The 25635-nt window shown below is 38.2% G+C and overlaps 2 protein-coding genes across 3 annotated transcripts in view; both read left to right on the top strand.

The window, feature by feature from the left end:
- LOC311286181 (caskin-1) overlaps positions 1-5505 on the top strand; it is a 64841-nt gene extending 59336 nt beyond the window's left edge. For both annotated transcript variants that reach the window (XM_084402283.1, XM_084402282.1), the window contains 4 exons: positions 2228-3171; positions 3415-4048; positions 4307-5126; positions 5275-5505. In XM_084402283.1, coding sequence (XP_084258409.1) covers positions 2228-3171; positions 3415-4048; positions 4307-5126; positions 5275-5371 — 2495 coding nt within the window. In that variant the 3' untranslated portion in view covers positions 5372-5505. The remainder of the gene's footprint in view (positions 1-2227; positions 3172-3414; positions 4049-4306; positions 5127-5274) is intronic.
- A 3908-nt stretch (positions 5506-9413) lies between these two features.
- On the top strand, positions 9414-24531 carry LOC311286877 (interferon-induced protein 44-like). The gene is made up of 7 exons (XM_084403324.1): positions 9414-9560; positions 15586-15619; positions 15971-16178; positions 16604-16744; positions 19786-19969; positions 23039-23139; positions 23412-24531. The coding sequence occupies exons 1-7, from the start codon at positions 9512-9514 to the stop codon at positions 23595-23597; spliced, it is 903 nt and encodes a 300-aa protein (XP_084259450.1). The 5' UTR covers positions 9414-9511; the 3' UTR covers positions 23598-24531.
- The last annotated feature ends 1104 nt before the right edge of the window (positions 24532-25635 follow it).

The following is a 25635-nucleotide window of genomic DNA, read 5'->3' as shown; positions in this document are numbered from 1 at the left end:
TGTTTTGGATGATGTTCTCTAGTGGGGGATGCATGTGCTGGTATGGCCAAGCATGGCCATATTGGATAGCATGAGGAATAAGAGGACATTTAAAGGAGTCATAACCTGCAATTTTCACTTTTCCACGAGAATCAATGTATGTTATGATCGACTAACGATTATACACTGGCCGGGAAGCCGATATTTAAAAGTGAAGCGTTTGTTTACCTCAGGGTAACGAGTGCACGCGCACTCAAATACGAGATTTTGATTTCAGCTCCCTCTTGACGTCATGAGGTAGTAGGATATACCATATATGGACACTGCGGCAGGAAGCAAGCCTGCCCTTCCCCTCATAGTCAGTTCAGTCGAGAAAGATGGAGAAACCGAGTGCACACCGGACTTGCTCTGTGGTTGATTGCCATAAAAAACATGTAAATGTGTTTTATCTCCCAAAATCGGACGAAACTATCAGGGACCAGTGGATGAAATTCATTTTTAATGACGCTGTCCCAACAACCCTTTCAACTGGCGTGCAGAGCCATATAGAGCGTCCACGACAGCCAAAACATCGCATTGATCTCGCGAGACAATAATGCCTTCAGAAATAAGGGTAAAAGTAGGTCTGTGTTTATTTTTTTCCACTTTTCTTTTTTAGAAGGGCCTGAAAGACTATAATACAGCAGTAGGTATCTAGCCTGGGTGCCAGCCCGAACCCCGCCCACAATATTTTTTGGTCGGGAAGTTCGGTCTGGACTCGCTCCGTTGAGGAGCTATTATGCCCGAACAAAAATTGTTCGGACCAATCAAATTGTCAGGGCGGGCTTTATACGATGATGGACAGATGAGCAATGCAACGTAATCGTCCACGTCACCAAAGAGCGCTTGATTTGAATTAGTTTACAACAAAGACGACTGCTGCTGGAGAATTGAGATTTCACGAGTTCACATTTACAAATAAGTCAGATAGAATAAATGCGTTTATAAGATTTCACACAAATAAGTCGATAGAATAAATGCGTATATGACGTGCTGTCCGAGGAGAGGGCTGTGGGCTCGGTAGCCATGCTCCCCCGTATTCCTGGTTGTGAGAGAACAAGACAAGAGTGAGGATTCGGGGTGGTGGAGGGATGCTGAAAAACTGTCAAGGAGTGTTAGGTAAGTTTACAGAGTGAATATGCTTCCTCATGCTGATAGATAGGGTAACGTTAGACATGGTATTGTTTGATGACAAGTTTATATTGGATTGATTATTTGTACGTGCTCCTCCCGAACTTTGTTTATGAAACATCGTGTGTAGATTCCGCCATCGCGTCTGTTATATCGACAGCGCATTCATTTTAAAAGAGGAACAGAGAGCCGCGACATTTTGTTGGTTGAAAATATGAATGAAGAACATGCGTCATTTACTCCGTTGCTCTGATTGGTTGTAGGTCTATCCAATTGAGTGCAGAGTTTTTTTTTTTCCTGGTTTGGTTGAGACACGCCCCATAATCAAATCTCTATGGAAAAGTATCAGACTCACATTCTGACTAGAATTGAGTATGACGACGTCAGGCTAGTAGGTATCCAATGTAATACTAGGTTATGACTCCTTTAAACACTCAGGAGCACAGAAATGAAACAAGTTGGATATTAGATGTATATCCTATGCAGGTTTTAGCCATAAAGTTTAAAAAACTTTCTTTGTTCCTCTGTGGTGACTTTCAAGAAGAAGCTGACACACATCTTCCCACAGCGCTTTACTTAAACCACAATCAAAAGCACTTACTACACTAAATGGTTTTCTCTTACTTTATGTAATTTTACTTCTGGTTTAGATGTTGTAAATTTTTTTTGAAATGTAGCATTGTGGTTTTGTGAGTACTTTTGGATCTTGTATGAAAAACTTTTAATGTTCCTCACTTGTGAGAAGGATGATAATAGCTTCTGCTGAATGTTAATAGGGATATGGGTTCTTTGAGTCTTCTTTTATGCATGATGTTTTTGTCTAATTTTACATATATCTGTTTTAATGTTTAAGATGCATTGTGCCCAATGCCAGTGTCAGGGTACCAGGTGCCATTCATGCTGGTAAAATAACAATGAAAATAAGTCAGTTTTTTTTTTTTTGGTCAAAATAAACAATATGACTACACTGATCCACCATTAGTATTTATGTTGGTCTTTTCATCAGGGAAAAGATTACAGGTTTAACCTCACAAACAAAAATAATTACTGTCCACCTCTTTTTTTCTTTCCCACTTAGGACACCAGAAGAAGTTGATGTTAGCTGTCAAACGACTGAGTGAATCTCCAGAAGCAGACATTCCCACCAAGGAGAGCCAGATAGAAGAAAGCACAGACTCAAAACAATCATTAGAAACCAGCACAGAACCAGATGTGAACTCCGTCCCCTCTGTTCGAATACGCAAAAGAACAGAAGGCCGTGGCTCTCCCCGGCACAGCACCCATGGGCGAGGCATACAAAGAGCTAATGCCCCTCCTCCTCTGAGAAAACCTAGCTCAATTGAGAGTCCCACCCCAACACCTCCACACACCCCTACTAAAGGCAGAACCTCATCTTCTGCTTCAAATTCTCCTTCACACATCCCTTCCTCCCCGTTAAAAACACAGAGCAGGGCCAGAGGGCCTTGTGACTCTCCCCGTTCACATGCTCACGCTCGTAACGTTCCATTACTTTGCCTACCACCTGAAGGAGAAACCGAAGAGGGCAATGGTCAAACTCCATCCCAGCCAAGAAGTGGACAGTATATCGTTACTGATGCTGACCATGATTTACCTTTGCCAGACTCCTCTGTGAAATACGCAACACTAGGTGGACACAGGGTCACTCCTTGCAGTTCAGCGAAAGCCTCTGGTGAAACCCTTGACATCAACAGTGTAAATCGCAGTCAGTCATTTGCTACAGCTCGTCCTCGCAGAAGGACTCGTCCTCCAACTCCACCAAAACGCTCGTGCTCTTCCATTTCCACTGGTAACCTGGCTGATGAGGCTGTGGCTGATGATGTAATGTCTGGCGAAAAAAGGGCTAACAATTTGCTACTCAATGTGACATACAGGGAGCGCAGACGTAGCGATTGTGGAATTGCCTCTGAAAAAACTTCATCGGGGGGCAGCGTTAGAGACATTGCTGCCATGCTTGAAATGTCCAATCTTGGAAGCAGTGGTAAAGGAAGTGGTTATTTGCAGGTAATTAAACAGTTACTCTCAAAATAAAACAATCATTCTGTGGTCAACTTTAAGATTCAGAGCAATTATTGCTGATAAGATATTTTGACACAATTTTTCAATCTACCGGACATCAGAATTGTCCCTATTTACTGTCTTATAAAGTTCCTGGACTCATTTTTATTAGTTAAATAGCAATGTTTTACGCATGCTTAGGTACGTATTGACGCCTAACTGAGTTTTGATGTTTTACCTGTTCTTCAGGCAAGCCAAAACCTCCTTCGGCAGAACCGAGAAGTTCTGAATTCTGACGCAGATAGTCGCCGCCGCACAATCAGTGAATTTTACGACTCTCAAAAGCAGCCTGACAATGATGTACAAGAGGCTGAGATGAGCCGAGCCATGCAGGACCTCGCACATCATGGACCAGCACCTTGTGAATCCCATCTAATTAAACAGGCCCCTGAGCCACGTCCACGTTCCATGATCACTCATCTGGAAGGAGTTGTTTCTTCTCTGCCACAAGAGGAGTGGTCACGGATGGATGCCACTGCAACTTTGAGAAGACCACGACCACCACATTATTCAGATAGTGAACATTTTAACCTGACAGAAACGAGTACGATAAAGCGAAGGCCCAAAGCATTGGCTCCACCACAGAGTAACGGCACTGATGGAGATGGGCTAGAGAACTTTCGGAGAAGACCTGCATCAGAAGCTTGCATTGGAGATGGTGGTAGGGAGGCAGAATTGCAACACGACAGCTTTGGCTCTCTTCCCAGACAAATACTGAAACCCCCAGTTTCACCTAAACCAGCAATGGCACTTCGCAAATTCGATCCCCCAACTCCTTCAAGGAGGGTTCCATTACCTGGACCAGAAGGTCAACATAGCCCAGGTAAGAATGTTATCTATGAGGTTATTGTGTTCCTCATATTATCTCACCCTTTGTCCTGCAAACTGGCAAACAAGCATAAATCAGCCTAGCAAGCCAACATAGAAATTCATGCATGCATGAAATTCGTGGGTATTTTTAGACAGTAGTTCAGTGAAACCAGGTCCTCTGTTTAGCTTGATATCAACAGAGACCTTCCTGATATCTTCTGAATGGATTTAAATAAGTTGTACATTACATGGTTTCTTTGTCTCTTTATAGTGGAGATGAAGAAAATCCCCCCTCCAGTATCTCCCAAGCCAAGTCCACCTCCTACACTGCCCAAACCTGTAAAAATCAAGCCAATACATACCACTGGAACTCCCGGCTCTCCTCAGGCTGATGTTCTCAGCCCATCTAGTGCCTCCTTCAGCCCTGCTTCAATTGAACAACTGGAACATCTACCACAGACTTTGAGTCCGGTCACCCCAAAACCAATGGAGGGAAGCATGCTGTCTCCACGTCCAGCAACTTCTCCAGCTCAGAGCCCACAGACACCCCAGACACCCCAAACCCCACAAACACCCTCTACACCAGGTTCAGCTCCAGTGAAGCCCCCGAGGTCCTCCATGGCTGGTCTCTCAGTGGACATCCCAAGCCCTCTGGAAGTGGAGTTGCCTGGAGTAGACATGCAAAAGAGGCTTAGAGAAATAGAAAAACAGAGAGAGGAAGATGAAGTGAGGAAGCAAGAAAGAGTAGAGGAAGTCGGAATTGCTAGAATGGAAAGGGCAGGTCTGATCCAGGTTGATACAACATTTCAAGGTGAACAAGGCCTGATTTCAGGTTCCTCAGCAGGGAGTCATTTCAAAGAGACAGGAGAGGGCGCAGAACCGGTGGTAATGAGAAGAAGGAAGGTAGGCGTAGCCAGACAGACACAAGTAGAGGGTGAACCACAAGATGGAGTTGGAAAAACAGAGGTGGAAAGCCAAGGGTTATTGATAGCTGGTTCAGGGAACATGGTGCAACTCAGACTGGAGGAGACCAGTGCGTCCCTGGCTGCTGCTCTGGAGGTAGTGGAAGAGAAGATTAAGAAGGATGACAGGTATAAAAGTAGATGTTTCTAGACACTAAAACAAATTATGTTCTTCCCCCTTGGCACTTAGCAGTCTCTTCATTGCATGATGATGATGTTAGGCTACTTGTTGAAACTCATTCTTTTTCTTCTACTTTCTGTTTCTTTTCCTCTTCAGCTCCATTGTGGACAACAAGAGCACAGTTAACATTCTCGATGACATTGGCAGCATGTTTGATGACCTTGCGGACCAGTTGGATGCCATGTTAGATTAAAAATGAAAAAAAAATATTAGATTCCTTAGGAAGTGTGAAACACACAAGCTTCACTTTCTCAGTGTGGACAACCGAAATCAACTTTGATGCCTCAGCAGTATTGGAATCTCGATAGGGCAAATTAAGCTCTTCCATTCTAACGTGTGTAAAAGTCTACAATTGAGCATCTCTGAGAAAAGCCTAAGGTCTAAATTTTGACTAACATCATTCTCCACCTTTTCATTCTCCACCAGCTTTTCGTCTTACTCTAGTGGCCAGAATAGGTACTGCAAGTACATATCCTGACCTGCAAATACGGCCTGCTGTCTTGCTGCTTCCAGAGATAAGCACAATTTTAAGAGAGACTATGTGACAAGCTTTCTAAATATCATTAAGCAGAGAAATGCTAATATGTGTGAGTGTGTGTATATGTGTGTACAATATGTGGGGTGAGAGTTCGATGAATATTTCTTTTTAAAGGCAGCCCTAAGAGCAGTAAATGTACATCATATTCTCTTTGATGATGTTAGGAAGCTGTATTGCTCTTTTCCAAATCTCTGCTGAGAGCTTGTCCACAAGTAAAGGGGAGCTTTGAATTTCACCTTGTGGTCTTCAGCTGGACAAGTTACTGAAAAACTCTTGGTTTGGACTAAAAATTTGAAGAGCACAGTCCCATTTATGACCCTGAAAATATTATGACTTTTTTGGACTATTTCTTTGATCCCTTGAAGTATAATGAAGAAAAGCTTTGGACTTAAAGAGGTATATTGTAATCTTTACGTATGTTATTATTGTTGTTGCTGTTGTTGTTGTTGTTGTTGTCAGTGTGTGTGAATGTTTGACTGTGTAGTGTAGTTTTTGCATTGACAAATCCCACCCTGCCCAAGGTGTAATACATAGATATAGACAGAATTCAGAATAAGATGCTGGAAAAGAGTAGTGTATATATGACATATAGGTTATAGTTATCATTGATAGTCTAGAGTATGGAATGCATCAATATGGAATGATACAGACACCTGCTCATTCCTAATGTGCTCTAATAAGTGTTTATGTGTGTGTTTGTTTGTGTGTTTGGAGGGGAGGTCTGTTTGAGAGTGAGAGAATAAGGAAGTGTGTGTTTATAGTTCTAGGAAAGAGATAGTATGTTTGTCTTCTCTTACAAAAATGTACCATGTTTTTGGACATGGTACCATGGTATTTTTGAAGTATCTTGGATGACCATGTATTGTATATTCTACAGTACATGAATATGGTGATTATACAGTACCATGGTACAGTACCAAGTACTGTTGTATTATCATCTGATACCACAGTACCACCACAGTACTTTTTGTAAGGGCTGAGAGTATTGATCTCTTGGACAGTGCAATGATTCCTGTTTTGTCATGCAAACAAAAAAGACTTGCTGACAGAAGAAGTTGCATATTCCATACAAGTGGCTAAAATTAGATCATTTAATACTGTCATTGCAAGATGTATAAGACTACAGAGCAATATTTTTGATCCATGCACCATGTTATTAATTTAGCTTTATAAGTAATACTTTAAAACCAGCCATCTGGGATACAACATAACTGAGTATTTTCCGACAATCATGACAATTTTGTCCTTGATTATGACCCTGCGAAGTCAATGGAATAGATGTTGGATTATAAAATCTTTTACAGTGTAAAACTGTGTAATAATCAGTTGTTATTTTGTGTAAACCTTCAGATGGCTAATGTGTTTGTCTGACCCTGGTGAAAAAATCATCAAAGACCTCTTCCATGTAAAAAGCATTGAGAATATGTGGAATTAATATAAATAAATTGTTATGAATATAACCATAGTGACATCTGAGAGTTTTGTAAAGTATTTTATAACTGGCCATATATTATATCACATTATATTTTGGTTTGAATCATATTAAAGGAATGTTATTAAACTTTTTATGGTTTTATTTGAGGTATCTTAAAATATGCATAACAATATGCAATTGTCTTCCAAAAATAATATTCAGAATTAGCTTATAAAACAGAATCAGTTTCACTTTTAGATGTTTTACTCTTGCCTAAAACTTTAGACTCTGTGAAAAAAAAAAAAAAAAAAAAAACACAAAAAGTGGCTGCATGCAGTGTGCTATTTCTGCACTATTTCTGCACCATCTTCCATTGGTTGGAAAAACAGATAGTCCCACCCCAAACACATGCTACTGGTTGAGCCAATGTTGCTATAGCTGGTTAGTTTTTGCATGCATAATAATGCTAACATTTCTTTATTGTATTATTACCTAGTTGTTTTATCAGTGTCAAGTTTTCTGGAGGGATTTTAAAAGAATGGGGCATAGATTCTTCTTTTAACCTCCTGTCAGGCACATTACGGCCAATATTTAAGTGTAAGGTGTTGTACATTTTTGGACTACTGTATCCTATTGGAGATAAAATAAAATATAGCCTACTTTTCTATGGTCAACCTCCACAACTGTTTACTTATTAGGGTGAATTCAGGTTATTTGGGATACTTTATGCCATTGAAATGACTGTGAAAAGGTGTCCCAATCAACCTGAATTCACCCTAAATCAACATTGAATGAACTGAATGTGATGATCTGAACTGTAATGCGGTTATCTTCTCACAAGGAATGTTGTGGGCCCCCCCAATAGCTCTGGGCCGCCTGTACTCACTCTCACTTTTTCCCCCAGTAGCGGGACCCCTGGCTGTATATAGTGCTTTGGAATGACACCAAAAACATGACTTGTGAAGCAGCCAATGTTATAATCAAATCACCTACAAACCTACAATAGCTTCATATATGTTGATAAGATCAGAACATTTTTACCCAAATTGGTTCACACACCCTACAATGAGTCAACAATTTCCCATCACATCTAAACACAGATTAGCCTTCCCTAGGCTACTATTACCAATCATATTTAACTTAGATCACTAACGTTATATTAGCAATTGATTTGTTGCTCATCCTGCATGAAGAAAGAAAGATAAATATTACTCAATATTTATTTGCAGGTTATCTTCTATTTTTACAAAAAACTTACCTTTTGCTCAGTTGCCACTTTTAACAATCCTCATTGGGTGCCCTGTAAATTGGACATTAAATGTATGCATCATGTACTTAGACAACACTTTTTGAGTTGTGTGTGTTTAAAAGTGTAAATGAAAGTTTACAGGCCTGAAGTGATAAATATATGGGGTTAGTATAGCCTAGTATTGTTGCATTATTCCAAATAAATAGATTGAGATTCACAAACAAATGTAGAGATAAATTCCCAAATAATAGATTAAGGCACACATAAATGTAAAGAGTTTACAAAAAACGATAAAATTCACAAATAAATAAAATCAGATTTGCACACAACACACACACACAAAATAGCCTACTTCAGATAACGGACACATTTAGGCTATATATATTTTTTTATATATATTTTTTTTGTAAATATCTTTACATTTGTTTGTGAATCTTAATCTATTTATTTGGAATAAAGCAACAATTCTATCCTAGCGTGACCAGACGTCCCGAAAAAAATTCGTTGTCCTAATGTTCGATGTACCGAATCCCGAATCCGGCCCTAATTGTCCCGAAAATTATACTAAAGCAAAATCTTAAGTAGCCTAGTTATTGTCTGATAAAACATTAAAAATTGTCCATGGAGGTTGAGTCGTCCTGCAACCAGCCCCCGCCGGCTGCTCATTGGCTCATCTTTTTTTCTTGCTTTTAAGTTCTACAAAGATATAGTAGGCGCGAATATATATAGTAGACCTAGCCTATATTGATAAGCGAGCACAAGTTGCAGGCTGCAGCAGCCATGAGGACAGTGAATGTGCAGGCAGCCAGTCGTAAAGTGATTGATTGGTTTGCGGCACTGTGTGCAAAAAAATACTTAGGTCTAATGTCTGATGTCGGGTTACACAAAACAAATCATATACACAATTATTTATTTTTACCAAACACCCCCCAGTGATTCAGTGATTCAGCAAATTTCATCTGGTCACCCTATTCTATCTCCATATAAATACGCCCTCTGATGATAGGCTATACAGAGGAACAGAAGAACACAGTCAGAGCAGTTCTATTCCATCCTGCCTCTGTCGAATTGTCTTTATCATACAGACTTGGTATTTAAAGAGAATACAAGGGAATAACAGGAAGATAAAAACATGGGAGGATCATCATCATCATCACCAACAACAGAAACAGAAACAGAAGGTGAGATTTTGTTGCTTAATTGATTCAGTATTTATTTATGATTGCATTATCTTAAAACACTCCTATTCAGGCTGAGCAGCATGACATTGCACATCTAATTCAAATAGCCTACACATTTCTTTTCTGATGTATGTTTTCTTTGTGTATTGTTGCCTTTGTGTTTTGTATGTTCTTTAGGGCATATCCACGCACATCCACAGGCTTGTTGTGTGTTGCATGCAACACAGACACCTACAACTGTGCTAATATTAAAGGAAGTATAGGGAATATTTCAAGCATTTTTATTAAATGCAGAATTTTCTTCGGTTTGGGGAACTTTCACTTAAAAAGACAAAAACAAATCAAAAGGTTGCGCAACGACATCATTCTTACCCGTCAGTTTGGGCAGTTTCCGAATGGGCTGTTAAATGACGCATAGGCTATCTATGGCTGCGTCCTGGGTCGTAGGAAAAAGTTGGATAGAATAACTTACCCATTGTGCTTAATGCATTAACCAATTGTGACATTAAACGTTTGTGTCGCTATTATTTAATATTTTTGTATAGCATACACGAGGATGTAATATTCATTCGCGTTAATGACGTTCACTTCATTCTGCTTTGTCATTGTTCCGGTTATTTGTTAAACTGCCCCCTAGTGGCTACGTTTCTCCATCTCTCTACAATGTTTAGGTTCCCACATTACAGTTTTTGCCCATTGCTTACACACTAAAACCGAATGCTTAGACCAAAGCCTCAATACCTAAACTTCTTGTGGCATACCTTAAACACAGTGTAACCATACACTGTAAAAAAAAATCTGTAGAAATTACAGTATTACTGGCAGCTGCTTGCCAGTAACTTACTGTAGATTTAAATTGATTTTGTATTTTTTTTTTTTTTGTAGATTTAAATTGATGTTATTTACTGGCAACAGTTTGTTCAAAGTTGAATGAACATTAACAAGTCTTTATCTTTACAGAATAAAACTAAAATAACAGCCTCATGCAAAGCATTCTGGGAACCAAAATCTGAAGGAGAAAAACAGAAAAAGGTTGATGAAGATTTCTGGTTCCCAGAATGCTTTGCATTAGGTTGTTATTTTATAGTTCTATCAAATTCCCAACATTTACTCAAAATGTTGCACTGAATGTTGATACCAACAATGGATGGAAATATAAGAGGGAGAGAAGGAAGAGGATGAGTAAGAGGAGGTGAACAAGCAGGAAGAGGATGAGGATGAGGAAGAGCAATGTGGAGAATATTGTCAAGGCTGGATCTGGCTTTAGGGTTTTCCCCTTTGCCTGCAGAGACGACATTGTCTGAGATTTGGAGAAACTCCACTGGCCGGACCAACATGAAGACCTGATGCTGAAGCAGAATAAAATCTCTCTCACTGACCTTGATTTTGCAGTTGCACAACTCTTCTGAGTGCACTTTACTGTAACATGCTTTTCATTTAGAGTTTTTTACTGTAACCTTTTTGGCTTTTGCAGTTAGGTTACTGTATTTTCACAGTATGCAAGTGGTGAATATACAAACATGCGATAAGGCCCACTATTCAATATTCAGTACAATACTATACTTGCAGTGAATACAGTATACAATTTATTCACCTTACTACTGTAAGTTGTCATTACTATATTTTTTTACGTAATTGCAAAATTTGTTTACTTTGTTACAATATACTTTTTTTTCTGTAACTGCATGCTTTGGATTCTGTGTTCTCCATTTTCTGATGTAGTGTCTAATGAATGATCTGTAGTGTTTATAATTTTGACTCGCTGTGTGTGTGATCTGAAAGCATTGTTTGATTTTGAGCACAGATGAAATGGTTTTGAGGCAACTGTTTGATTTTACCAGAAGAGTCAGAGGTTCTGTGAATGTGGTTTGAAAATTTGGTTTTGTGTTTAAGGTTTTGAGAAAGTGAGTAATGGTTTCAAGAAATGTGTTTTAGCAATTCAGAAAAACTGTAAAACACTGTTTGCAAATCTCATTCACTTTTTTTTCAAAACTCTAAACACATTCTCACTCACTAAAACACATTTTGCACTGTGATGCACTTATGTTTCAAAATGCTGAACACAGGTAGGCGAAAGTTAAGCACAACTGCAACACAGTGGTCATCGTTTACACACAACGACTCAAAATTGTTCACACTTATTTCTAATGTGACCAAACCAACTGTGCATAATACAAGTCAGTTCAGAGTCCCAACATTTACTCAAAATGTTGCACTGAATGTTGATACCAACAATGGATGGAAACAATATACTGTAAGAGGGAGAGAAGGAAGAGGATGAGGAAGAGCAAGATGTGGAGAATGTTGTCAAGGCTGGATCTGCTTTAGGGTTTTCCCCTTTGCCTGCAGAGACGACATTGTCTGAGATTTGGAGAAACTCCACCGGCCGGACCAAACATGAAGACATGATGCTGAAGCAGAATAAAATCTCTCTCACTGACCTTGATTTTGCAGTTGCACAACTCTTCTGAGTGTACTTTACTGTAACATGCTTTTCATTTAGAGTTTTTTACTGTAACCTTTTTGGCTTTTGCAGTTGGGTTACTGTATCTTCACAGTATGCAAGTGGTGAATATACAAACATGCAATAAGGCCTACTATTCAATATTCAGTACAATACTATACTTGCAGTGAATACAGTATACAATTTATTCACCTTACTACTGTAAGTTGTCATTACTATATTTTTTTTACGTAATTGCAAAATTTGTTTACTTTGTTACAATATACTTTTTTTTCTGTAACTGCATGCTTTGGATTCTGTGTTCTCCATTTTCTGATGTAGTGTCTAATGAATGATCTGTAGTGTTTATCATTTTGACTCGCTGTGTGTGTGATCTGAGAGCACTGTTTGATTTTGAGCACAGATGAAATGGTTTTGAGGCAACTGTTTGATTTTGCCAGAAGAGTCAGAGGTTCTGTGAATGTGGTTTGAAAATTTGGTTTTGTGTTTAAGGTTTTGAGAAAGTGAGTAATGGTTTCAAGAAATGTGTTTTAGCAATTCAGAAAAACTGTAATATAGCCTATATATATATATATATATTGTAATGGTCATCAGCTGGATTGCCCTTGAGAGCCACCTGAGGGCACTCTACATCAGACTATCGTTATTCACTCACAACTACATTTCCCATAATTCACTGCCTGGACTCATCATCCCTGATTATCACATTCACTTGTGTGTCATTATATTGTTTAGTTCACCCCATATAAGCCTGGTTCACCTCATCATTCCCTGCGAAGTCTTGTACGTTATTCCACTGCACTTCTGAGTGTTTCCTTTGTTGTCATTGTTCCTGGTTTGATCTCTGCAGTGTCCTGGTTTTCCCGTTCCTGCCTCACCCTCTGGATTTGTCTGTTTCTTTGGATTGCCTGCCTGTGTATGACCTTTGTCTTGATTCTGATAACGATTTTGATTTACTTTAATAAACTGCATTTGGATCTTCAACCTTCGTGTCTCGGAGCAGTTCATTATTTATATATATATATATATATATATATATATATATATTATATATTATATTATATTATATTATATATATATAATTATATATATATAATTATATATATATATATATATATATAATATTATTTATATATATAATATATAATATAGGCTATATATATAATATAGGCTATATATATATAATATAGGCTATATATATAATATAGGCTATATATATACAGTATATATATATATACATACATACATACATACACACACTATATATATACACTATATATATACACAATATACATATATATATATATATATATATGACAAACTAAAATATTTTGTCAATAAAATACAATATTATAAAAAAATAGAATATTAACTTTTCATATAAAGCAATGGCATTTGTTACAGTTTTTCTCGATTGCTTAAACACTATAACCAGGTTTTTGAACTAAAATTTCAAAAGCATAATGCCATTTATCAAAAAGCACACCCATTTCCCTCAAGTTAAACTATAAACACTATTCCCTGTTTTGACACATGAGTCAGATTTGTTGAACTGTCACTGCAACTTTGATCCCGCCTTCTGTTCGGATCTGGCCACAAGACCTCGTCCAACCATTCTGTAGAAAATGCCACCACAAGATGTCATTGGTTAGGTTCTTTTTCACATACTGTACTTTCAAACTGTACACAGTACTGTAACATTACAATGGTATTCCTTTACATATACTTCACAGCACTACCCATTTTTGTACTGTACAGTTAGTACAGTAATACTGTAATATATATATAGGTACAGTCTGGAGTAGAAACTTGAAGTCGGAAACTTAAGTCGGAGTAGAAACCTGTTCTCCAGTCGGAATGTCCTATTTGTAGTGCTAAGGCTCAGACCGATTGGTGTTCTGTTTTCTGTGCAAGTGTTTTCAGGTGTGTATAAGTGCCTACAATTGCCAGATGAGTTTTGCATTTTGAACAGAGTGTTTTCCCAATGATAACAGGTGATTTCGTTTTTTGAACAAAGTGTCTAATGTAATAAGACGTGTGTAGTGTTTCGCAATAAGTGTGTTACACAATTGCAAACAAAGTGCAAAGTTGACAATGTGCTTAAGCTATGGTCACACTGTGTTTAAGGTATGCCACAAGAAGTTTAGGTATTGAGGCTTTGGTCTAAGCATTTAGTTTTGGTGTGTAAGCAATGGGCAAAAACTGTAATGGTGGGCGAGTTAAAACACATGCCCAGCCAGTGCATCTGGCATTTAAACCTGGCTATAGTGTCTTCTGCTAGTTAGCTAAGCATTAAAGAACTAAACTGCTAAATAACAGATTGGAGATTAGAATAATAGCAGATTTGTCTCATTTTAAATAAACGCTAAACTGAGATGAAAAATGAACTTCAGTAAGATATTTACATTTGCTATGGTTAAATGTTCAGCAATATCTTCCAAAGATGTGTAAATTTTGCAAATTTTTTCTATAGTGTTGATATGGCAACTAGTAAGTGCAAATTCGTCATACTAGTATGTGTGGACATTTTTAAACCATGTGTTACAACTAGCCCCACGTTAGTTTGTGTCCCCCTGTCCCCTGCATTTACAGTTTTTCTCAATTGTTCACACACAAATACTGGTACTTGAGACACAATGACCACAACATGTAACTCATTCACCAACCCCCTGAACCAATTCTACTAAACTACAAGCACAACTCCTGCTGTACACTCAAACTGCAGTTCTAAAACACACCTTTTTCAAAACACTACAGACAATTCTCTGCTTTTGGCACAATTTTCATGCAGAAAATCTCTTGTTTTCTCAAGGAACACACTGCCATTCAAATATGCACACTGACTCATCACATGGGCAAACACCCGTCACACAGTTTTACAATTAGCAATCAGAGCTTTAGCATAAAAGAGCAACAGGTCAGCTCTTCAATGGAGCAATGGATGGCAACATTGGAATTTTTTTTTTTTTTTACTGTAACTGTATACAGTAAATTCTTCTGTTGTTTTGTATGTAGACCACTGTATGTACAACTTTGTGTTGGTTGGGATCTACACTGTGTACAATGTTTTTGTGGGAAAAATAAAATATATTTGTTACCGTGTATTTGTGTGTTCTGAGTATAAAAACAATATTCTCAAATATTTTACAACACACTTATGTATGTACTGTCTGTAGTAAGTGTAATAACACTGAACCAAAAAAAGGCCTAAGTCATTATGATGAATGGAGAAGAAGTGTTTTCCATTCATCATAGTGTTTTACATTGAGCACATCAGTGTTCAACTGGTTCTTATAAATGTCTATTCATATTATGGTTTGTGCGTGTCATTTGAAAACAAAATACCATTTTGAGAAGAAATAACATTGTTTTGAATGTAAAGTTTAATGTTGCAGGAGAATTAAGGGGTTTTGCCCATTGTGTGTGTGTTTTTTGATTTGTGTGTAGAGTTCTGAGAATATGAGGCATGCTTTCAGAAAATGTGTGTAAACAATCGAGAAAAACTGTAATAGTAATGCCCTGCACACCCTTATTGACATATGAATCACATTCATTTCACAGAATATAACGAACCATGGAGGAAAACACCCTGGGGGTAAGTGAAAAATATCTATCAACATTAAAGGGAAAATTATAAATGTTTATACACATTAAATAGTTTGTGTAGAAACACAAACTTTTGTAGAAACATTTGCCCACCCTAAATTTATTAAAAATAGTCAAATATAATAGAAAAATGATTTACTCTCTGCAGCATTTCAAACATTGATTATTAGAAAGCAGTTATTATTTTCTTTCAGTTTTATTACATATTACAGTGTCTACTTTCTTAAAATGAAAGTTGAATTACAATTCTTCATCCTTTTTGTCACCTCATTTCAAATTCATGAATTGGAATGTTTAAGGCACCCTTGTTGTTTACCATTACTACTTTGTTTCTGAACAGAGAGGAAGAGCAATTGGAGAAAAGTCTAAGAGAATTCAAGCTGAACGCTCCAAATATCAAGCATGTGAGGATCTTGGTAATTGGGAGAGTCGGATCAGGAAAGTCCAGCTTCATCAACTCAGTTAACAGTGTTTTCCAAAAAAGAATCACAAATGAAGCCCTTGTTAACAAAACATCTGACATCAGCTGCAGAACCTTCACAAAATTAGTAAGTATGAACATTTTTATGAACATGTACAGTATAAGTCATTCCATTCATTAAAAATAAGTGGTTTACAAAATGATATGCATTTTAATACAAAATATACTCAAGTTTAAAAGCCTTATAAGACTGGTGACCCATCAGCATTAAATATATTATATAAATATGTTTTTCAATCTTCCTTATTAAATTGTAAAAAAAAAAAAAAAAAAGAATTCATGCTCTCAGATTTATCTTACCACAGCTTTACACAATGGACCCTTTTTACAGACTGTGATGACACATTTACACTGTTAACATCAGATATACCACGTGTTGCTAGAATTTAAACAAGCTTTGAATTTTTTTCTTTGCCAAGGACAGAAAACCGGTTCAAATGCATTTTTACATTGTTCTATGGGCTGGTCAATGTTATGCTTTTTATCTTACAGTACAAAACCTATTACATAAGACATGGACAATCTGTTCTGCCTTTTGTCTTAACTGACACCATGGGCTTGGAGTCTGAGGGTGGCGTACATGAAGATGACGTTGTCAAAGCCATGGAGGGCTGCATAAAGGAAAGATACAAAGTGAGACCTATTCCTTTACATTTACTCTTGTACATGTGAATTGATTTTTCAAATGTTTTTCAACAATCCTCCATAGTCGCAAAGTCTCTTAGCCTGGTTCTACCAGACTCTTGTACATTTCATTTGTACAGAGAGTCTGGAATCTCTCCATTGAGAAACGTTTACTTCCTTGTAGGCGGGTTCTCTGTTAAAGTTCAAAACTATTGGATCTGCCCAGAGTCACTCAGGATCTGCCATAGCCAATCGCTAACGTGTGGTCGTGACGTATGTCATGCGCCGAAACCGGCCGGAAACATTAGGCTTGTTTGAGATGAGCAAAATCTGCGCAGAATCGATCACCGGTGATCAGCGCGAGATGCATGCCGGTTAGAAATGTGTCCGAGTGCGGTCCGCCTTGCTCTGATGTCATGCTGACGTATGTCAAAAATCTCTCGCGAGCGCAAGGCGCACCTGTCGGATTCTGCAGTCGAGCGCAGTTGCTCTCCACCGACTGCGCTGATCAAAAGCATGATGGGAAACGACTTGCTGACGACACAGCTTAATGTTCATTGGTTTAAACAACCGTGATGTATTGTTCTCTTTTAAAATGTTTGATTTTAAAACTCTGATATCATGTTTTATGTATATGTGAATATTCCCAAACTATCTAACAGTGCGATCTCTATGGATTATGCAATGTATTTTTTATAAAAAATAAATAAAATAAAAAACATGTCTGTATTAAAGAAAAAAAGACTGATAAACATGTATTTGGAATGGAATTAAATAAGTAGGCTACTTTGGGTGTCTTGTTCATTATATTTATTTTCATATAAAAGCAACAGAACTTAAATTCCATCCAGTTTATTAGCAACACTGTGCACGAGCGTGAATCCCGCGAATCCCGCGATATCCATCTTTGATCTCACAGCTGTCAGATCCACTGTGAGAGAGAACTGTCCGGCTTGCCTGCGCTTTTTTCACTCCTCCCCTCACTGCAGCCGCCTACTCTCGCCTACATTTCAGGCGAGGCGAGGCGCATCTCAAACAAGCCTATTTACAAATTCAAAACGTATAAGGACAGTGATGTATTCAGTCAACTGTCGAAGCTGGGTCTAATCATTAACAATACGCCGCTGCGGTCGTTTCGGATCTGCCGCAAATGCTGTACAGTGATCACCAGGCTACTGCGCGATACGGAAACAACTTTTCTGCCTCCTTCACTTGGTCCTCCATTAGTGCAACAAGAGGGGAGACGACAACAACTATCGGCTTTGCATCCCTATCGTTCCCCTTAGCTAACTCATTCACCACTAGAACTGCCATGGCGGTCATTTTGACCGTTTTGAATTTTATATCTGCAATAATTTTGTTGAAAAAATAAATACAATCCTGCTGGTACCTGACTTTTCCTAAAAGTGTCTGTATTTTCATTTAAAATGTTTTTCATATAAATTACCTATGTAAATTACACATAAGGCAAAAAAACTAAACAAATGAACATATTTACCTATTTCGGCCATAAACGGTCATATTGACCGCACTGAATTTCGCGGTATTATTATACCAATACGCAACAATAAAAATGTGGTAAAAAATACAGTAAACATATTCAACAACAAATCATTTAAATGTAATGATATTCAGAACAGAACAAGAATGAAAAAATAACTAAAGCCAAAATGAAATGCTTTATACGCGAAAGTGAAAGTAAGCGGCGTTGGGCTCACGTAACTCTCTAATTAGAATCAAAATGTTTCAACATTTGCGATGTATTTGGATGCTAAACTATTCTTTATTATATAGGCTTTGAACTTCACTCACGTTCCAATATCGACGGAAAAAATCATCCTCTTCACACGCATAAAATGGTACGAATTGTAGCCTACTTAGAAACAGAGCAGTGGAATTTTTATATGTTAGGTTGACTATTTTATTATTATATTTTATTATGGCTATAATGAACAGGCTGCAATGCTGGAATATGGTGTGTGTGTCGGCGGGCGCGGGCGCGATCGAACAGTGGAAACATGAAAACATCTCCGTCATTTTGTTCAGGGCATCTACGAATATTATTTATTTATAAATTATAATTAAAATGTAAGCTTAGCGTTAAGTTCTGCCGGGAAGACTCAATCAGCGCGTCATGAATTAACTCACTTCTAACCAATCACGTGTTAACACTCTCAGTATAAAAGAATGGTACTTACATCCGTCTGAGTTCGCAGATACTGACGGCGCCAATTACCTCCATCCTCCCCAACCACCTCCAAGATGGTCCTTTCCCTCCATCCTCCCCACCACCACCAGGATGGTCCCTTCCTTTACCTCCAGGGGGTCGGCTGCGCCCCTGCCTTCATCTTCAGGCGGGATTTGCAGATTCCGTTACCCTCGCATTGCTTGCTAAGGACGGGGCCTACGCCAAAGACTATGCTTGCTGAGCTATAAATAAATTTACTCTTGTTATATCATTTTATCTCCCGAGTCTTTCTGGTAGAACTTGTTTAAATGTACAGTTTGGTGTTGTTTTGTTTTTAAAAGACATCCTAATACAATAAATGCATTAATCTCTCAATTGGGGATTTATCATTAAAGATAGAGTTTTGAATAGCGATCAAAATGACCGCTTGTGGCAGTTGAACTAGTAGTTATGGAATTCTGGCACTTCTAGTGCTGAGTGAGCTGGAAAATCAAACTTTTCCCGAACCCCGTGGGGAGGAGGGCCACAACATCATGGCCACCAACAAAACTTAGCAAACATTGTTCTTGCTCCGGCTTTAACTTCTGTATATTCGGCAGTTTTGCAACAACGGACCGAATAGCTTTTCTCACATCTTTCTCCGCTGCCATTACTCCATCTCAAACTGACGCACTACATCAACGTCATCGTTCTCAGCCACTCCCTCTGTTCGCTGATTGGTCCTCCCAAAAAATTGGTTTCTGGAAACCTAAGAATATACAGCAGTCCCAGACGTAGTACTGAAGGAAAATGAAATTGAGCGGAAGTACGTAGGAGGGCGGAGCCAGGCTAATAGTCTCTCTCATGCATCCCTTTTTTTCAGTTCAATCCAGATTCTCCTATTTCTCCTCAAGATGAGGGCTACAGAAGTAATCCAAGCCTTCAGGACCAGACATACTGCCTGGTCTATGTGCTGCCAGCTGACAAGATTTCACTGAGAGTTAATAGTTATGATAATAAAGTCACTAAGAAGATTAAATATATTAAGAATAAGGCCAATGAACTAGGTGAGTATAAAAGCAAGAACATATCAGAGATCTTCATTATCTTTATCATAGCAAAGTCAAAAATCTCATTCATGCGACTTAATGACATTGTCCCAAAATTCATAATCACTTCAGTCACTGTCTGGATATGCTTTGTTACAAAGTATAAAAGCATGTTTTAATGATAAACTAATCTAGCTATTGTCATATTAGTATAATACTTATACACTCACCTAAAGGATTATTAGGAACACCATACTAATACTGTGTTTGACCCCCTTTCGCCTTCAGAACTGCCTTAATTCTACGTGGCATTGATTCAACAAGGTGCTGAAAGCATTCTTTAGAAATGTTGGCCCATATTGATAGGATAGCATCTTGCAGTTGATGGAGATTTGTGGGATGCACATCCAGGGCACGAAGCTCCCGTTCCACCACATCCCAAAGATGCTCTATTGGGTTGAGATCTGGTGACTGTGGGGGCCATTTTTGTACAGTAAAGTCATTGTCATGTTCAAGAAACCAATTTGAAATGATTCGAGCTTTGTGACATGGTGCATTATCCTGCTGGAAGTAGCCATCAGAGGATGGGTACATGGTGGTCATAAAGGGATGGACATGGTCAGAAACAATGCTCAGGTAGGCCGTGGCATTTAAACGATGCCCAATTGGCACTAAGGGGCCTAAAGTGTGCCAAGAAAACATCCCCCACACCATTACACCACCACCACCAGCCTGCACAGTGGTAACAAGGCATGATGGATCCATGTTCTCAATCTGTTTACGCCAAATTCTGACTCTACCATCTGAATGTCTCAACAGAAATCGAGACTCATCAGACCAGGCAACATTTTTCCAGTCTTCAACTGTCCAATTTTGGTGAGCTCGTGCAAATTGTAGCCTCTTTTTCCTATTTGTAGTGGAGATGAGTGGTACCCGGTGGGGTCTTCTGCTGTTGTAGCCCATCCGTCTCAAGGTTGTGCGTGTTGTGGCTTCACAAATGCTTTGCTGCATACCTCGGTTGTAATGAGTGGTTATTTCAGTCAAAGTTGCTCTTCTATCAGCTTGAATCAGTCGGCCCATTCTCCTCTGACCTCTAGCATCAACAAGGCATTTTCGCCCACAGGACTGCCGCATACTGGATGTTTTTCCCTTTTCACACCATTCTTTGTAAACCCTAGAAATGGTTGTGCGTGAAAATCCCAGTAACTGAGCAGATTGTGAAATACTCAGACCGGCCCGTCTGGCACCAACAACCATGCCAAGCTCAAAATTGCTTATAGTTTTTTTACAATCGCTATGACAATTTTTTCAATACTTTTAACAAATTTCCTAAACTCTTAACGCACCAACACACCTAAAACACACAAATGGCAAAACGGTTAATTTCATGCTCAAAATCACACATTGTAAACTAAACTCCAAAACTAATTTTCAAAATACAATAATACACTAACACAATACACAATGTCTAACAAAACACTGCAAACATGTTTCAAAATCAAATAATTATTCAAAACACTAACATATGTTCTCTTCCAACAGGAACATTTAGTCAATCATAACACAATGACAAAAAAACACTATCATCAGCTGAAATTACAGAAACTGCATTATTTTATGTGTCTGTATAAGGGTCTGCCCTTATACAATAGACAGCATATTGTATTGATCATAGATTGTGTTTTGCACTGCAGATTTGAATTTTTTTGGGAAGTCTCTATATTTTTGTTTTGTTTGTAATGTAAATGCATGCATTTTTTTTTTTTTTTTTTGCAGCAGAAATTCAATACAACAAAATAAATGACCCAGAGTAGCTTTATAGAATGTATGGTTTGAGGAAAAAAAGAAGACAGAGACAGAATTGCGGCAGTAACGGCTTTATTTGCAACAGGACATTTCTGCAAGATAACAAAAATATGCAATATAGCTGCCATTTACAGTATTACTGTATGTGAAAATACAAAATATACAAACAGAAAAGGCCATCTTCTAATCTGCCCGGTCTTCTGCATTTGTCCACATGTTCTCATCCACATCACACCTGATATCTTCCCTGGCAAGGCATCTTGGGAAGAATCTTTTATAGTAACATGTCTTATCCACCCCTGGCAGTGTTCAGCTGTGATGTCTTGGTATGCAGCATCTTTTGCATACAGGAGGGACATTTGGTCCTGTGGACTATGGTCAAAAACCTTTCATCTCCAGGCTGAGAAAACTCCTCAATGGGGGTTGAGGAAAGGGAAATAAGGGGCAAGGAAAATAGACATCATCCTCTGATGGGCGTCAAACCAGGCTGTGACAAGAATGGAATGGTGGAATGCCACATTGTCCCATATTTGCATAACTTCAATCAGCTGTTTCTCACTAGGAATGGAATAATGTGAAAATACAAAATACATGAACAGAAAAAGCACCAGAATAATAATAATAAAAAAAAAAAATCATATTCTAATTATTTGCATAATTCAATCAGCTGTTTCTCAGTAAGAATAGAATAAAATATAGGGGATATATTTGTGTTTCACTTCACAATATAAGCAGCTGTTTACCTTGACTTTACTGTAAGGTTAGGTTTAGAACATGGTGTTATCTGTTCTGACATACAGTGTTAAAGCATTGGTAAATTTGGCAGTAAAAATCCATTGTTTTGTTCTTGTTTGAGCTTGTGTGTAAAAGAAGTTCAAGCATTTTAGAGTTGTGTTAATTGTATTCATTTTGTGTTAAAGCAACAAGAAATGTTTTAATAGTATAGCTTACACAGACGGATGTAGAGCTGTGTTAAGAGGTTTGGAAAATTGTTTAAAGTATTGAAAAATCTGTCATAGCAATCGTAAAAAACTGTAAATCACCTTTCTTTCCCATTCTGACATTCAGTTTGGAGTTCAGGAGATTGTCTTGACCAGGACCACACCCCTAAATGCATTGAAGCAACTACATTGTGATTGATTGATTAGATAATTGCATTAATGAGAAATTGAACAGGTGTTCCTAATAATCCTTTAGGTGAGTGTACATCAAATCATATGTCATGACATCAACTGTATCACACAATGAATAAACATTTGTATTCATGGTCACATTCAACAGAAATCCCTCAGGTGGTCATCATGACAAGGGTGGATGAAGCGTGTCCACTGGTGAAAAATGACATAAGGAAGATCTACACTAGCAAGAAGATAAAAAAGAAGGTAATTGCATTTATATTATGTCAAAAATGCCCTGTCTGGTTTAAAAGTTTCCATTTTCCCTAAATGATGTTTTATTAACAAAGTTCGGGAGGATTAGTACTCTGGGTTCGGGCCCAATATCCGAGCTCGGAGCCCTCTCCCCGGACAGCACGCCAAATATGCATACCATTTAATCTATCTAACTTATTTGTAAGTGTGAACTCGTGAAATAATAGTTTGGCATTAATGCGCAGGTTCACATCTCAGCTGACAGCATGTTTGTTTTTCTCCAGTTGGAGGAGTGCTCGGAGATTACAGGTATCCCAGTGAGCCACGTCTTCCCTGTGAAGAACTACCACGAGGAAATTGATACACAAGCGGACATAGATGTTCTGATTCTGAGGGCATTAACTCATATTGTGCAAGTGGCAAATGATGCATTGACAGTGAAGAGCAATGAAAGTAGAAATTCGGAATGAAAACCTGTGGTGGCTGACCAATAGAGGGCGCTAGCGCACTGTCTTTCTGAGTGACACACACACACACACACAGACACACACACACACACACACACACACACACACACACACACACACACACACACACACACACACACACACACACACACACACACACACACACACACACACACGCACACTGTGATACTAGCTAAGCATTTTTTAGCATATTTTACTATGTGCCACCTCATTACTCAAAACAAACTCATGTCTTTTCCCCATAACTAACCAGGTCTAATCTAACTAACTAACTAACTAATCACCATAGTAACATACTAGCCATGTAACCATATAACATAACCTACTAGCACTAGAGGTTGGTAGTGTAACGAGTTAGCTCAAAGGGGAAATATTAAAAATAACTCACAACTTGTTATGATTTATTTATTATGAATATTTGGGTCAGTTAATTGGATTAACTTGATGCAGCTAAATTAATATTACAATCAATTAATCAGTTCATCCAACAAACTCTTTTGATTATTCTTTTATTCTAAGAAAAGTGTATCTTTCATGGCCACAGAAAAATAATTATTTCTTAGCATGTACAGCGCTTAGAGCATGTAACTAGATCAAGATCGTAAAAAGCTGAATCCATCATGTCTGATAGTTCTCACCCCCTGCATGCAGAATTGACTGTGCTGCCTTGTGGTTCCCTCTTTAGTCAGCCATCCGCCAAAACAAATAGATATAAAGTCTCCTTTGTACCCTCTGCTATCTCTCTGCTTAACTCTGTAAAAAGGAGGTGATGTCTGCATGTATGGTATACTGAACTTAAACTTTAAATGTTTGTGGTATTCATTTATCCATTTGTCTGATCTTGTATTTTATTTTCAATGATGTTGCTGCTTTGTTGTCATACTGTATGTTAACTTTGCTACTGCAGCAAAACTAATCGCCCCTCGGGGACAAATAAAGGTCTTGAACTTGAACTTGAAATAATCTTTGTTGCAAGCAGAGAATCAGAACCAAATACACATTGTGCACAAGTTTTATTAACTAAATCACAAACATAACTAAACTAAACAAACATACATACATGCATAGGTAAAATAGTGAATACTACTATGTACAGGAAATGGAACTATGGAAAAGTTCCATTTAACTATGAAAAGAACCATCAGCTTTAGAGCACCTCATTAAATGTATATGTATACTTGGAGTAGCAGTGAAGGGGGGTGTTTCATTCCTAAGAGTGGGCTTTGAAGCTTATTTATTAAATGTAACACATAGTTATGTGTCTGATTGTCTCAGTCGTTACAGTAGTCTTTTATATATATCACTCTGATACCAACAGGCGCTCAAGGTCAAGCAGACAGCGGCACTCAGCTCAGAGCGCAGCTGAGGTCAAAACATTGATAGTTGGGGACTCTACGATCAGAGATATCAGCTTGAAAGATTCAACTACATGCTGCCTTCCACAAGCAACAACCTCTGACGTAAACAGAGAAATTCAAAACATTTTGATGAAACATAAGACAGCAAATCGACTCATCATACATGTGGGGAAGAATGATATCCATAAAGAGCAGTCAGAACAGCTTAAGAAGGATTTCAATGAACTTTTTGAAACACTTAAAAGACTGAAAGTACAAACATTCATCAGTGGACCACTTCCAGCTAGAGGAAGTAACAGGTTCTCACGGTTGCTTGGGCTAAATTCATGGCTGCAAAAAACCTGTAATATAAAAGGAGTGAACTTCATAGACAACTTTAACCTTTTCTGGAATCAGAGGCCACTGTTTCAACAAAATGGCCATCTTCCAAACAAACTGGGTTCAAGAGTGCTAAAGGACAATATCCTTTTCTCCCTTCATCATCCTTCTGCCAATCCAATCAACCAGAATGGCACACACTCACCTGGACACAGTTTGAATGACCACAGGACTTCACTTCAGGACTTGAATGGACATGCGGCTGACACATCTCACAAAGACAATGATAACACCATGCAGCCAAAACAACTTCTGCTCACGGACACAACTTCAGCTGAGCCCTG

This window comes from Rutilus rutilus (assembly GCF_951802725.1).
Source record: "Rutilus rutilus genome assembly, chromosome: 2".
Taxonomy (NCBI): Eukaryota; Metazoa; Chordata; class Actinopteri; order Cypriniformes; family Leuciscidae; genus Rutilus; species Rutilus rutilus.
The sequence above is the reverse complement of the archived record's forward strand: the minus strand, read 5'-3'. Positions and strand labels throughout refer to the sequence as shown.